The sequence below is a fragment of the Oreochromis niloticus genome, linkage group LG18 (genome assembly GCF_001858045.2).
Source record: "Oreochromis niloticus isolate F11D_XX linkage group LG18, O_niloticus_UMD_NMBU, whole genome shotgun sequence".
NCBI classification, from domain to species: Eukaryota; Metazoa; Chordata; class Actinopteri; order Cichliformes; family Cichlidae; genus Oreochromis; species Oreochromis niloticus.
Window position 1 is genome coordinate 7,338,494 of NC_031982.2, and position 14,964 is coordinate 7,353,457.

The following is a 14,964-nucleotide window of genomic DNA, read 5'->3' on the forward strand; positions in this document are numbered from 1 at the left end:
GGCTGAGTGCCTTCTGATAATAATCACCAGCTGGAGGTTTAAAGGTTATTTACCAGCACATCACCAGTGGGAACAGTACAGTGTGAACACAACAGACAGGAATCTGTGGGCAGCACTGAGTGAGAGGCGTCTCCCGCCTCTACGTGTGTCACCGTCTGCGTCAAGACAGACAGGGCAGCCACAGAGGACTGATGGTAAGCAAGAGGAGTACCTGCCCGACACTTCCGGATTATTAAGCTAAACGATTGAGCTTTGGCTAATGACTCTATGGGACAAAATCGTGATACAGTATAACAGAGTAATGATGGAAGCTGTTATACTGCTAGCGAGTAAATATTGAGCTCTTGAAACGTTTACGTAGAGGCTAATGACTCCATTGTTATGCTAGCGTCTTACATATTATTACTTTCTTCTGCGCGAGGTTTAGCCTGTGCTGAAATGTTAACGTACTATGGTAAGTGATGCAAAAAGCTCAGCGTTAATGAAAACGAAAATGCTGTTGCTGTTTTATGAGGCGAAACTGCCGTGTACGTGATTTCCCAAGAAACATAGTTGAGGTCTCGAGGAGGGGGTGAACTATCTTGTTGCCGTGTTTCGTGTCTTTGGGAGCTCCCAGCCAGTCCTCTCATGATCACACTGGTACTACTGTGTCGCTTCACTTAAACACAGGCGGACACACAATGCTCAGCTGGCTGGACGGCGGACAGGACACGTAACTTTGTGTCAATTTGCTCCTTCTTTGTTACTATGCTGTGTGTTACTTTGTGGTGAGTAACTAAAAAAAACTCTCTGTCAGTAAATACTTTAGCCTATAGAGTGACCTTAAATTGTTAATGCTTTTTTCACTTCTCTTTATGCTTATAAGAACTGTGTAGCATTTCTGTGAAATGTGATAAGTTACAGTTATGCTGCTTTTCTGCTTCATATTTCACATCTTAACACTTAACGGATAAGAGTAATGTTGAAGAAAACTTGTTTGTGTGTGTGTGTGTGTGTGTGTCCTGCTGCGCTTACGCTGGTTTAAATGGGACCGTGCCCGCAAGTGTTTGCCCTGCAGCGGGCAGCGGGGAACAGTGTTGTCATTGTGGCTGATATGATCGCTGTGTGTGTGTCTCCCTCCGCGAGGTGAAGAGGTCAGCTGCCTAATGACTGTTATTATGCCAAACAGGAAACGACTCCTACTCTCCTCCAGTGAAAACCCCGTGTAACATTCCTTAAGGCATTTAATGATTGTCTGAACGCTTTATTCTATTCTTGTATTGTTGTTGAATTTTGGCGTTGAAGTACGTTTTTTCCCCATTAAAAGTCCTGCAACCTCTTCTTAATCACTTATGTGCGTTAACACAGTGTAGTACCTCCCTCTTACTGTTACACGTGAACGCGCACGCGCACTCGCCGCTGCTGCTGCTGCTGCTTTGAACCTTTAAATTATTGATGTGGTCTCAGCGGACACCTAGGCGAACTGTGAGGCTTTTCTGCTCTGTCAGATATTAAATGTAATAAATGTGATAGAACTGGAAGAAGAGGGTGCTATAATAGCACTGCTCTGCAGTATTAATTAGACACAACTCTCACTCTGATTCTGGAAACCTTGAGCGTGACTGTGCAGATGCTTTTCACCTGAGATAAATTCCTTTCCAGCTGTCTTTGTAGCAATGAGTCCTTTTGTGTAAACAGTGTAGGAGCTGAGCTAAGTCTCTTGTTTCATCTCGTATTTGCTGATGGATCCAGGAAGTTGCTCAGTCTGAGTGCACACACACACACATACACTCTCACACACACACACTCTCACACACACACACACACAGCCTCACAGCCTCACTGGTCTAAGGTATTTGCTTACTGCAGACTATCAGAAGCCCCGTGTGGACCCTGGCTGACTGTGTATTAGTCTAGGGCAGTGACAGACTGTCAGTGCAATGGTTTACATTCCTTTTCTCTGACAAGAAAAAGAAATGCTTCTGGTGTAACTGTGGGTGTGTGTGGTATGTTTTCGGTCGCTTGTGTTAAGTTCAGTCTAAATCCCGGTCCTGTTAACTATTGGATCACAATAGCATGCCCAGCGCAGATGTTTCTAAATGTTGGCAAAGAAGAATAAGAGCTATATGCCAGGCTTTACATTTTAATTGTTTTTTTCCTTGAAATAACAGGGCAAAATAGGAAACCTGCATATTCACTGACTGACTTCTACAATATTATTCTCACATGCATTTTTTGAGTTTTTTTAATGTTTCTCAAGCAAAACCACATAAACATATATAAACCAAGTTCTTCTTTGAGAAAGTTGTGCTTTGTGTTTTCAGAGCTTATACGGCTCAAACCGGTCGGTCAGTATTTGAAAATACTTAGCAGAACAAAAGCAGTCATCTGCTGCAGCCCTCAAACAAGCAAGCAGTAAATGGGGCTTGTGCCTAACAGCTTTTATTTTCTGTTGCTACTCACTTTTTCTCAGTAGTTTGGGAAAGTCTTGACAAAGTGTGCAACCCTCAGAGTTTGTATTTCCATGTTCACATCCAAAAATAGCATTCACTTGAACCATTACGTCCCCCACCCCCACCCACCCCACCCGAGCTCTTAGCACACAACCACTGGACGGCCCGTTTCCACGAATTCTTCACAAAAAAACTCGAGGAATCACTGGAATGTTAATTACTCAGCGGGGAAAAGAACAAGAAAAAGAAATGTTGATATTTTTTTCTTTTTAAATATATAACTCATCTTGTTGTTAGTCAACAAAAGATTTCTCTTGACATTGTTCCACTTACGAAACATGACTTTGTAGGATAATCACTATCAAGACTGAATTCGCCTAAACAAACTTGTGGCCTGAAACTGGCTCGACCAGCTGACACGCAGCTTTCGGCAGGAAGATCGTTCTTTCCCTTAGCTTTTGAAACGTGCTGTTTACGTTCTCAGTTTCCAATACACGTGGAAACGCAGCGCTGTCTCAGTATCGTTCAGCTGTCTTGAACAGTTGTTCCAGTATTAAAGTGCTGATTTGCATAAGATCTAATTGTAAATGACTAAAATCCATGCCTTTTTCTTCTGCAGAATGCATATCACCCACCGCAGTGCAACAATGAGAGGCATCCTTAAGAGAAAGTTTGCAGAGGTTGATGACAATGCCTACTCATCCTCCTCCTCCTGCTCGTCTCCTCCATCCTCCCTCTCCTCTCCTGCCTCCTCAGAGTCAGACTCTGACGGAGAGCGCGGCTCTTCTGAAAATCAAAATTTTACACCTCGCAGCCCTGCTTCACCCACCAGTTTGCCCAGTAAGTCTTCAAACCAGCTGTTTTTTTTCCTTGTCTTTCAAATAATGCAAACCTCTTCCTTATCTGTCCACTTTCCCATCAGCTTTTTATAGGAGTGTCTCTTATCGCCGCGCAGCAGCACAGTTATGACTGACTGATATGAAAACGCTAACCTTAGGGCTGTTCTAGATAACACAGAGGCAGGATGGCTCGCCTCTGGACTGCCTGGTCGGTTGTGTAGAAGATCATTTGCCTGAGCGCTAGGAAGTTGTGGAATCGATTTGAATAGCAGGGTCACTTTAAACAAGCCATATCTAATGGCCTTTATTCAAATATCATGAGGCTGCACACCCCATCTATCATCACTGGAAGTGCTTATAGTCACAAAATTTGATGCACCAAAGAACAGGATTGCCAGAGATGTTAATGTGCGGGCAGGCTGACGCAATTATAGATCTGTAGATACAGGAGGATATCAAGCCACATCCAGGTGCCGCTAAACAAATACTTGAGCCTCAGAAGCGAAACAAGCTGCACTAACAGAACACACATTTCACACACATAAAGGAGAAGGGAACTGGCACACAGATGGACTGAGAGACAACAACAGCACACACACGTTAGAGAGCGAGGCAAGAGGAGAAGTTGAATGTCCCAGAGGACAGAGATTCGTAACGAGGCACCGGCAGCCAGAGGAGAGACACAGAGAGGTCTGTGGGTGGCCGATGGTTCACCACAGAGGAAATAAGAGGATCGGGAGGTGAAAATAAGAAGAGCGAGCTGGAGGAGGGAAAAGACAGACACAGAGACATGCTTTGGGTCATGTCCAAATAAACAAAGGTTTGGGGGAAATGTTTTCAGAATATTTACAGTAATCTCTTGGACAGGACAAACACGGTGTCTGCTAGACTTGATGGATTCGGTGTGGAAGTGCCTGGACAAACTGCAGCTGAGGCAAGCTTAATCAGCTGGTCTCCCTTGTTTACTGACTTTTGCAACTGGAGTTCAGCCTCAGTTATGTGTGAAGGTCAGGCAATTTGTTGAAGCCAAACTGTTACATCAAGCAGTAACCCGATGAATGGATTGAAAACTAAACTGCCAGTGCCTAATTATACTGTGATAAACACCCAAGTAGCAGCAGGCAGCAAAGCAGATCACGTCTCTCCCCCACTCTTTTCTGTTGATCAGCCTGTTGTTGCAATCGACCCGTCTTGGTATTTCCTTTGTGTTCAGCTGTTGACCCTGGCCTCTGTAGTGAAGCACCTGTAGTGTGTCCCCTAGTGGCCACGCTGAGACCTGCAAAGCCTGTGTCACAACTCAGCCCGTATTTATCCGGCATCAAGGAATCTTTTCCTGGAATTGTGCTTCATGTGAAATTAGGAGAAAAGGGACTTGAACAGTACTTCAAAGCTGCACTTAACTTTGAGCAAGGCAGACTCTGTCTGTGAGAATGTGGCAATGCTCTTGAAAGAGCAAATTAGGAATTAAAATGACAAAATAGATTTCTTTTTTCTGATGGTAATCATTTGGAAACATAAAAAATAGAGCCTGAGGATCTGTGTGTACACCTTGGTGACCAAGTTGAAAAGTCAAATGTTAAAGTTTTGCTTAATTTGTTTAAAGCGCCCCTTTTATACACACATCAAACAGCACTTTATACAAAGATTCTTCTAGAGTAGCTTTGCATGATTCACATAATCAAAACCAACCAACACTGATTTAATCCACTGTCTGAAATGAGCCATTTTATCTCCCATTCCTTTTATTCTGATTGGATGCCCCTCACAGACATAAGGTTCAAACAATTGATGGACAATTATTTGAAACGTTTGTCATTTTTAATAATAAGGAAAGGAATAATAGGTGCGCTTGAAGTAACTTTACAGATGCGTGACTTTTATTATCATTATGGGGGTTAATTTCAGGGGAATTAGTCTATATTCAGAACTACAGTCATTAAGGACCCTTTATTTAACAAAGTCCTTTTTTTCTGTCACTGTTCAGCCTTAATGTGCTTCTTATTCTTTGGGAATACTTCATTTTGAAATCCATGTCTTAGTTATTTATGCTGAAGTAAACCTAAAATAAATTTCTATTTCCTGGCCTCTCCTGCTTTTGGGGAGGAGAAAATTACAAAAAATATCTTATTTGACAGAACTGTAGGAGGTATTTTTAACCATATAACACACAGGTGTGTACTGTTCATGGGTAAATGAAACCCCAATTTACAAAACTGGTTTTAAAAATATAACCAGTTTATTTTAACAACGAACATTTTCCTGTTTTTGGAGTCCCAAAACATCTGTATATAGGAAATATTATTGCATCATAATTCTTTTTGCCAGGATGGACTGATATATGATTTTGCTGACCAACATGCTTATGTTTTACCGTGTACTTATGGTGTAATTTACCAGATGATTATTTTACACCACAACCAGGTACTGTAGTTCCTCAGTTTACGTGATGATTCTGCTGTTTGTTTTCTAAACACAACCAGCTCACTCCATCCTGAAGAGGCCTAAGCTTGCAAGCAGACCGTGCAGCGTACGCTTTGACCAGGTGACAGTGTTCAGCTTCCCGCGGTGCCAGGGCTTTACCAGCGTACCCAGCCGTGGAGGTGCCACCCTTGGCATGGTGCGGAAGCACAGCAGCCTTCAACGGTACACGATATCCGAGCATGCACTGGAACAACGGCACAGGCGCAGACAGAGGCTCAGAGAGAGACGGAGGAAAGAGCGGTTAGAAGCTTTAAAACACAAAGTAGGTGCATTTCATTTCTGAACTTTTGCAGTGCCTGTCTGCATGACACCTATCTGACTTATTTCTGTTGTGCTCACTCCAGCTGATTACCAGTGGGGCCATTGACCAGCAGGAAGCAGACAGGCTTACTACAGATCAAATCCCAGATGAAGACAGTGACAGCGACGTCAGTGATAGCGATCAGGAGGACAGAGGTTTCCTTCAGCCATTCTCCTCTAAACAACGTCAAGCCATCCTCCAAGCAGCAGGGGTCAAGTTCATCGACAGGGAGGAGAAGAGGCAGCTTCATGCCTTGCGACTCTCTAGAGAGACCTGTGGATGTGATTGCCAAGGCTTCTGTGAGCCGGAGACCTGCGCATGCAGTCTGGCGGGCATTAAGTGTCAGGTACATCTCCACATACACAGAATTTCTTCTCCAAACCTTCCCTCCAAAAAGGATAGTTTCAACATGTGTAATTCAGACTGATTTGAATGTAAATTGTAGTCTAAGGTGGGTACGTATGCTTGTATATAGTCAGATGCTAAAGGTTGGTTATTATTTCACCTATGTTTGTTTTTTAGTGACTCACTGATGCAGAGAATCACTGAATCACTAAGCTGAGTCAGTAGGTTCTGTTTATGAGTAAATCACAATTTTCTTTCCTTGCTATTGTCACATTTAGGTGGACCACTCCAATTTCCCGTGTGGCTGCAGTAAGGACAGCTGTGGTAACATTCAGGGACGCTTCGAGTTTGACTCCTGCCGTGTGCAGACTCATTACATCCACACTGTCATGAGGCTGGAATTAGAGCGCCGTTTGCAAGATGAAAAACAGAGCCCCGAGGATCGGGCTGGACTTACAGAGGTGATTCAACAGCATGAAGAGGAGGAGGAGGAGGTCTGTACAGAGCAGGATGCACAGGACAAGAGCTGTCCCTTTGGCTTTACCTCAGAGGAGGCTGGCCTTCCTGTCACCATGCCTGCCACCCCTTCATTCCATTTCATCCCAGAACGCTTGGTAGTGGAGGAGAACAGCTGCAGCAGTGATATGACTGAATCCTCTTGCTCCTCCTCTGACTGCGATGCAGGAGGAGGCTGCAGCGGGGGTCACAGTCTCCCTGAGGTTGATGGAGGGTTGAGCCGTGCTCTTAGTCTCTGTGACTCGGACAATAATAACTACTCCTCATACAGCCACCTGAGGCTTCAAAGAGACCCAGTGACACAGCACAGCAGCAGCAGCGGCGGCTCTGCCACTCACAGCAGTACTACTGACAGTACGGGACCACACACAGTCGACACATTCGCAGACAATATAAGCAGGAACTCGGTGACAGATTATCTCGATGAAAATGCGAATCAACCCAGAGACGTCTTCGACGACGACTCTCTCGATGGCTTGCCAAACACGCCCTCTCCCACTGTGGACTATTCCAGATACATGGACTTGAGTCTGTCCTCTGACTCCGACCTGGAGTTCTTTGACAGCGATTATCCCTGCGGACCACTGCACAGTTCTTTCAAAGGGCACAGACACCCAGACAGTTTTCGCCACCTCCAGCTGTTTAGCTCCGTCAGTTTGCCACAGTACGAGTCGAGCACCCAGCTCCTGGAGTCTCTGATCGGGTTAACTGAACAGAACACAGAGTAGATTCATTCAGTCACTGATACCCAACTTTTTTTTTTTTTTAAGCAGATTTAAGGAATTCTTGTGATACGATAAAAGAAAATGTGTGAGAGAATGTAATGTCCAGAGCACTGCGTTTATGTATTTGTAATAATATTTTGATGTACAAAGAATAATGGATGATGACATATTTTTCGTAGCTGGATATTTTTCTATTGCTGAAAAAATATTTGCCTTGAAGAAGTATTTGCCTAGAATATGTCTTTTTTAATTTCCTAAAACTATATAATAATAATCCGATGTGTTATTTAATTTTTTTTTTGTCATCGTGCCCATACCACAGAGAGTATGCAAGAAGAGAGAGGTGCCATGTGAATAGAAACACGTGTATACTGCTGGAAGGTGGCCAAGACAGGATAGAGCTAATCCACTGTGACTCATGACTCCAGCCTCTAGTATGTGAATATTTTTCCTTAATAACTGCCAGGGTCACTGTGGATTATCTGTTATGTGTTTAGCAGTATCGTCAGAGTGTGTCTGTGATGGAATAATAAAATATTTTTATTTATTTGATTGCAATTTTTTGTTTGAGGTGCAATTTTGTATGAAAGTCTCTATTTTTGTGGTTGTTCCAGGTGCTCCCACTACTTACACTACAAACCAAAATCCAATAATGTTGTGCAGAGTAAAATCTAAATGAAAATAGAAAGCACCGATCTTCCAATTTCATAATGCCACATTGCATTCATAATAGAACACAGAAAGCATATCAAATGCGACGAACAAAGTGAGACATTTTATTAGTTAATGAAAATGCACGTGTCTCAAAAAAGTTAGGACGGGAGTAATGAAAGGTTAGAAATGTAAAAAAAGTGGCACTAAGAAGAAAGACCTGGACCAACATTTTGAAACTATATACTATAAAAAGAACATCTTAGAGAGGCAGAACTTTTCAAAAGTAAATATGAGCATAGACTCACTAATAAACTTAAAACTGTGTCTACAAATTGTGGAATAATTTCAGCATAATGATCCTCAGTGTAAAATTGTGAAGACTGTGAACACAGTTTACCACAAATGCAGATTAATGTTGTGCAAAGAAGAAGCCATATGTGAACATGATCCTGTCTTCTGTGAGTCAAAGCTCATTTAAAGTGGATTGAAGAAAAGTGGGAAGCTGTTCTGTGGTCACAGGAATCACAATTTAAATTCTTTTTTTCTTTTTCCATCAGCACCTAAAAAACCTTCATCTCTCATGTTATTGGGGTGCACCAGTATCTGTGGAAATGGCGGTTTGCGCATCTGGAAAGGCTCCATCAATAACGTATATAGAGGTTTTACAGAAACATATGATCCATCCACATGACATCTTTTTCATGGAAAGTCTTGCATATTTCAGAAAGATGATGCTAAACTGCAATCAGCAGCTATTACAACAGCATGGCTTTGGAGTAGAAGAGTCCGGCCTTCCTGCAGGCCAGACCTTTCACTAGTTAAAGCATCATGGAACAAAAAGTAGGAAAAATAAGACCCAGGACTGTTGATCAGTTAGAATCCTCTATCAGGCAAGAATAGGACAACATTCCTCTTCTGAAAGTCCAACAGCTGGTCTCCTCAGTTCCCAGATGTTTACTGACTGCTGTTATAAATAGAGGTGATGCTACACAGTGGTAAACATGGCCCTGTCCTAACTTTGTCTGATATGTGTTGCTGCCATTAAGCTAAAAAATATGAAGAAAAGAAAAAAACATTCCTAGAATAGAAAAAGTCCTTATTTTAAAAATTGAATATGTTTTGTGGGTACTAATCATATAAGATACGGGTTTATGAAATCTGCTAACTTTGCAGCTGAGTCACATCAAATAACACTGAAATATGAAGCCGCTTTAACAGAATCTGAAGTATGAGGCAGCAAATAAACATTACTCTGTCAATGACGTGCGACCCTGCACGGTGTCCGAGGATCGACAGCAGCGATGCTCGACTGGTTTGGGCTGCGGACAAGATGGCCGAGAACTGTCAACCGTGGTAATTGTCGGTATTTTCTGATGACAGTAATTTTTAAACGAGTTCCCGGCAGAAATGGGTTTATCTCAGAGTTCAGAAGCATCCGAAGGAGGGACGTATGGATATCATGTGCACGGTGTAAGGCTTATAACGTGACTCGTTTTTCTCTGAAACTGGAGCTGAATGTACAGCAGCTTATCATGAACTGTGTGGTATGCTAACAGGTAGCTAGCTTCGTAGTTTCACAAACTTGACAGAAGAGAAGGAGCTTACGTGTCATTGTGGGCGCAGCTGTGCATTAGGGACGTATTTATTAACGGTGTTAATAAGAAATAAAATGTTAGCACAACATATAACTTGTTGAAAGGAAAGTCTTTTAAGAAGTCTGAGTCCACTGAGCTTCTGTTTGAATAAGTGCCCGGAAGTGATGCTTTTGACAAGTAGAAGAACTAGCGCGACGACAGTATATGGAACTAAATGTTTACCGGCTTAGAACGAACCGCTTTCCTATAACCATTTCATGCTTCAGCAAAAAATACAAGCAGTACTTTAGATTATAGTTCAGTGATGCTTAAATGGTTAGTCGATTGACTGATAAATCGATGCGAGTGATCAAGATGTGCGTTTGCGACGCTGTTATTTTTTTTCTTTAAAATAATGATGCAATATTTAGGTTTTCTGTAAATTTGCTTGCTTATATATTAATTTGAATTTAAACATTCCAGTAAATCATTTTCTTCAAAGATTAAAGTGCAGACTTGCTTGTGTTTATTTTGACAGGTGCAGCCAAATTCCCCTGCAGAGAAGGCTGGCCTGCAGCCCTTCTTCGACTTCATCCTGTCTCTTGACAACAAGAGACTTGTAAGTTTGATTACAACAATTTCATTTACTGGTTATTCACTGCGACTGTGGGTATATATGATGAACATGAAAAAAAGAAGAAGGTTAACACAGCTGGTTGCTACAATTGTTGTCTTCTTTAATTATTCCACACCAGAATGAGGAAAACGACCTTCTGAAGGAGGTTCTGAAAGCCAACATGGAGAGAGCAGTGAAGATGGAGGTGTACAGCACTAAAACCACGAGGGTTCGTGAGCTGGAGGTGGTGCCCAGTAGCATGTGGGGAGGGCAGGGTCTGCTGGGTGCTAGTGTTCGCTTCTGCAGCTACCAGGGAGCCAATGAAAATGTTTGGCATGTCCTGGTGAGTCGCATCATCAAAGAACTACTAAAACGCATTGTGCTTCACTGTAGTCTCAGCTTCTGTAGCTGTGAGTCCATTATGGCTTCATCTTTTGTTTCTGCTTTCTCCTAGGATGTGGAAGCCAGTTCACCGGCTGCACTGGCAGGGCTTCAGCCCCACAGTGACTATATTGTGGGGGCAGATCAGGTTTTGCAAGATGTAAGATTTCTTATTAGAACCATGCAACATTACTTGTGGCATGAACATTTCAAATTTGCACCTCCTGTAGTTAATTCAGAGTTTGTCATTTGCAGTCAGAAGACTTTTTCTCACTGATTGAGGCCCATGAAGGAAAACCTCTGAAGCTGCTGGTGTACAACACACAAACGGACCTCTGCAGAGAGGTGGTGGTCACACCAAATGGAGCATGGGGAGGAGAGGGCAGGTATGGCCAAATGCAGCTGACAGTATATAAAAGATGGATGTAATCATTGTCGTGTCACCCACTGGTTTCTGGACTCCACATTCTAAAGCGTGTTAGTGTTTTTGCCCCCACTATTTTTAGATTTTTGGAGGCAGAAGTGACCATATTTGAACTGGGGGTGGAGGAGTCAGCTAAGCTGGCTTAGATTTCTTAAGTAATTTGCTACATAGAGAGAGAGTACAGGAAGATGGACTACTTTCTTTCACACACTGTTTCTGTAAATGTAAACCAATAAAACAGGTTTGACACCCTAAGGCCCAGGGGCCATATTTTTTCAAAGACTCAGATCGGGTCCACTGGAAGGTATACATTTTAAACTTTTAACTGTATTTTCATGTTTTACAGCTTTTCCTATCTCACTTATGGCAATTTTAACTAAACCAAAGTAATTAAGTAATAAATAAACACTTCAATCAAAGAAAAGTTCCTGTTTTTTCACTTTATGATATAGAAATTTCAGGTTTTTACAATGGGCTCACACTAAAAAAACAAAACCAGAAAAATGCTGTGAAGGTTCTCAGTCATCCAGGTCATCGTAGTCTAACGAGCTTGGAAAGAAAAGCGTCAGGACTTCTTTAAGTGGCTTGAAGACGGGTTTCACAATGAGCTCACCCGAAACCTTGACTGATTGTGACCCACACCCGTTTTCACACCTTGGCTCATGTGATTAGGTAGTGGATCATTAGGGGGTCCTTTGTCCCAGTCGGGGGGACACTCCCACAGGGCTTAAATCTGGGACTCTCCACCTTTTGACCCTACAACTGAAGAAGCTTCTCGAATGAGAGGTGAAACATCTTCAAGCCACTTAAAGAAGTCCAGACGCTTTTCTTTCCAAGCTCCTTAGAAAACCAGAAAAAATAAAAAATTTTGTGACGTAACAAGAACTTTCAATTTTTAAATTACAGGATAGTCTGGGCAATGAGCTAGTAAAACTCTTTCTGTAATTTAAGCCCAGAGAGTCATAGTGACAGATTTCATTATAGTGTAGAAAAACAAGGACAAACTGTTGAACTTGCACTATATTTTCTCATATTTATTATTTACACATTTATTATACGTGTAGTTTACACCAACAGAAAAGGGTCCAGCCCACTTAAAATCAAAGTGGGCTATCAGGCTTACATCCCTAAAATAAGACATTCCCAGAATAGGCTCTTACTTGGTGATGGCCTAGCATGTTGCAACTATGATTTCATGTGTAAATTGTTAATCAGTTGTTGTATTATATCTTAAAGCATCTGCAAATGTTTGTCTGCAGTTTGGGTTGCGGCATCGGTTATGGCTACCTGCACCGAATCCCTGCTAATCCAGAAGTATCAACAGTCGAGCCTTCTGCCCCTGATGTTGAGGAGAAACCCTCTCCAAAGCTGCCTACGCATGGATACACAGAGGTGACAGTAAAATACAGCAAAATCTCACATTTGAGAAGCTGACACCAGTCAATAACTTTCACCGTGTGCATGTGTCTCCAGGCACCTCTCATGGCACCTTCAAGCAATAGTGAAGAGTTAAACCTGGAGCAGGTCACCCTCGAGGAATCTTATCTACCTCCACCCATTCAAAGGGTCACCGAGCTTGGTCAGTTAAGATTCTGGTCACCTTAGCATCTTGCTGTATTTGCAAAAATCTTCTTAACACATGTTTTTTATTGTTGGAATTTTCCAGGTTTTTCTGATTCTGAAATGGCAGTGATGAACCCCGATCCTTCAGACTTGGTGGACAGGCTGGATGTGTCCATGTCATCCATTGACATGACAAACACCTCGCTGGCGATGCATGAGGAGAAGGAAAGCGAGATATCTGGTGTTGGTAAGTCAGTATGGCAGCTGTTCATCAGTGTCCAGTGACTTTCACGCATCAGTTTTAAGAAAAATATTCAGTCTCATTTATATAGGTTCAAATCAGAAAAACAGTCACTTCAGAGTGTTTTACATGTAAGGCAAAAACTTAACAATAATACACAGAAAAACCCAACAATCAAACATCTCTTATGAGCAAGCACTTGGCGACAGTAGGAAGAAAAACTCCCTTCTAACAGGAAGAAACCTCTAGTATAACCAGGCTCAGTGAGAACTAGCCATCTGCCACTGAAATATGTTGTATGTTAAAGTAGTTCTCTCATCCACTTCTGTTGAATTCAACCATATTTGTTTTACTACAGAAGAGTTGGAGGACAGTGTTCTGCTCCCATCATCAGCAGATCACCAGAATGAGCCACAAGAGCACATCTCCCAGGCAGCCAGAGACCTCACTCCTGCTCTCTCGTCTGCTGATTCAAGCGTCCCACCAGCTGGACTCTCCCACCTGCTCACAGAGTCTGCAGAGCCACAGAGCTCTCTCATTGAGTCAAGTGATAGCCAAAGTCCAACTATAGGTGCGTTGTCTTTTTCTCTTGAGCCTTCTGTGCCCGCTGAAGACCTTCCTCGCTCATCTCCTGTCGATCTCATCCCGTCTCTGGTCGCCGAGGAGTCCACTGCAGACAGGTCTCCACCTCAGGCCATCGAGGACACTCTCGGGTCAGTGGATGAGATCGCGGAGCCTCTGCACGTGGCTTCTGCTCACCACTGTGACCACGATCATGATGATGAGTAGGAACCCAAGAGGTCACATATTGAGTAGGCTTAAATCAGACCAGACAAATGCAAAGTGTCGATGACAATCAGTTTTGTTTTTAAAGAAATGATTTTCGGATAGATCATCAGAGGGAAACTTTATCTTGTCAGTCTGTCTTGTTTGCATGTAAGACTGCATCAGCAGATTGGTGACACTACATGAAACGGCTACAGCATTAATGCAGAAGATGGGTGGGGAAAAGGCACTGTAGTAATCTTCTGTGTGTTTTGTATGTGAGAATTTACAGTTACTGCTTAGTTGTAGCCAGAACAATTTTTAAAGGTCAAACTTTTTCCTTCCGAGTGCAAATTTAGATCATACGGGTAATGAGACTTTGCTTCTGGTACACCGATGCGACAAAACCTGAATTTTTTCCAAAGACAGACATATTGCAAAGCACAGCTGCACCTTTATATCAAGAACAATTATCAATATTTTTTTGAAGTTACGAAACGGTTGGCCACTCAGATTAATCGCCATAGTCTTTGGTGGTGGTGCAGTGTTACGTTTAATGTTTTGAAGCAACGTCGTTTAAACTCTTACCCAAAGAAACACTTAATTATAAGACATGGGACGTTTTACTTTGTCCTCCATACTAGACTTTAAAGGGCTTTCACTGTGGGACGATGCTGAATAGAAACGGTCAGCACACGTTTTACTTTTGTTTTTAACACTAATATTTAATTAGATTTTGTTCAATGATGTACTTTGTAATAAGTTTAAAACGGATGTTTACTGCTGTATAGCCAGATTTATGCCCCCTTTTAATTTCCATGACCTATGCAACACTAGATTATACCCACCTTGCATTTCATAGACAATGCATTGCTAATGTAAAGTATTTGATTAAATGTAAGACTGCTAAGTTAGTAATACTTGAGTAATTGATGGTTTTTTAGTTTTTGGTTTTCTTTCTAGGGGCATCTTAATAGTTTTCATTGGTCAAGTAGGTGCTAGTGTGTAAAATAAGAAAAAGTATTTTTTGCAGATATTTTTATCAATGAATTGTCTGTTTTATTAGGAATGAGTGCAAAGTCTTGATGAATGTGAAATGGGTGAATC

General features: G+C 42.1%; 2 protein-coding genes across 2 annotated transcripts; both read left to right on the plus strand.

The window, feature by feature from the left end:
• The first annotated feature begins 609 nt into the window (after positions 1 to 609).
• On the plus strand, positions 610 to 8,197 carry LOC100698898 (cysteine/serine-rich nuclear protein 1). The gene is made up of 5 exons (XM_003457447.5): positions 610 to 767; positions 3,052 to 3,272; positions 5,752 to 6,014; positions 6,097 to 6,399; positions 6,677 to 8,197. Exons 2-5 carry the CDS (start codon positions 3,053 to 3,055, stop codon positions 7,640 to 7,642), a joined length of 1,752 nt encoding a protein of 583 aa, XP_003457495.2. The 5' UTR covers positions 610 to 767; position 3,052; the 3' UTR covers positions 7,643 to 8,197.
• Positions 8,198 to 8,736: 539 nt separating this feature from the next.
• Positions 8,737 to 14,936, plus strand: gorasp1a (golgi reassembly stacking protein 1a). Its single transcript, XM_005475938.4, has 10 exons — positions 8,737 to 8,751; positions 9,512 to 9,646; positions 10,406 to 10,486; positions 10,623 to 10,826; positions 10,938 to 11,024; positions 11,120 to 11,250; positions 12,548 to 12,680; positions 12,762 to 12,867; positions 12,955 to 13,098; positions 13,451 to 14,936. The coding sequence occupies exons 1-10, from the start codon at positions 8,737 to 8,739 to the stop codon at positions 13,879 to 13,881; spliced, it is 1,467 nt and encodes a 488-aa protein (XP_005475995.2). The 3' UTR covers positions 13,882 to 14,936.
• The last annotated feature ends 28 nt before the right edge of the window (positions 14,937 to 14,964 follow it).

Coding starts and splice junctions, on each gene's coding strand:
- LOC100698898 (XM_003457447.5), top strand. CDS start 3,053: ATGCATATCACCCACCGCAGTGCAACAATGAGAGGCATCCTTAAGAGA. Junction 6,015..6,096: donor TAGAAGCTTTAAAACACAAA/GTAGGTGCATTT, acceptor TGCTCACTCCAG/CTGATTACCAGTGGGGCCAT. Junction 6,400..6,676: donor TGGCGGGCATTAAGTGTCAG/GTACATCTCCAC, acceptor TGTCACATTTAG/GTGGACCACTCCAATTTCCC.
- gorasp1a (XM_005475938.4), top strand. Junction 11,025..11,119: donor CAGATCAGGTTTTGCAAGAT/GTAAGATTTCTT, acceptor TGTCATTTGCAG/TCAGAAGACTTTTTCTCACT. Junction 12,868..12,954: donor TCAAAGGGTCACCGAGCTTG/GTCAGTTAAGAT, acceptor GGAATTTTCCAG/GTTTTTCTGATTCTGAAATG.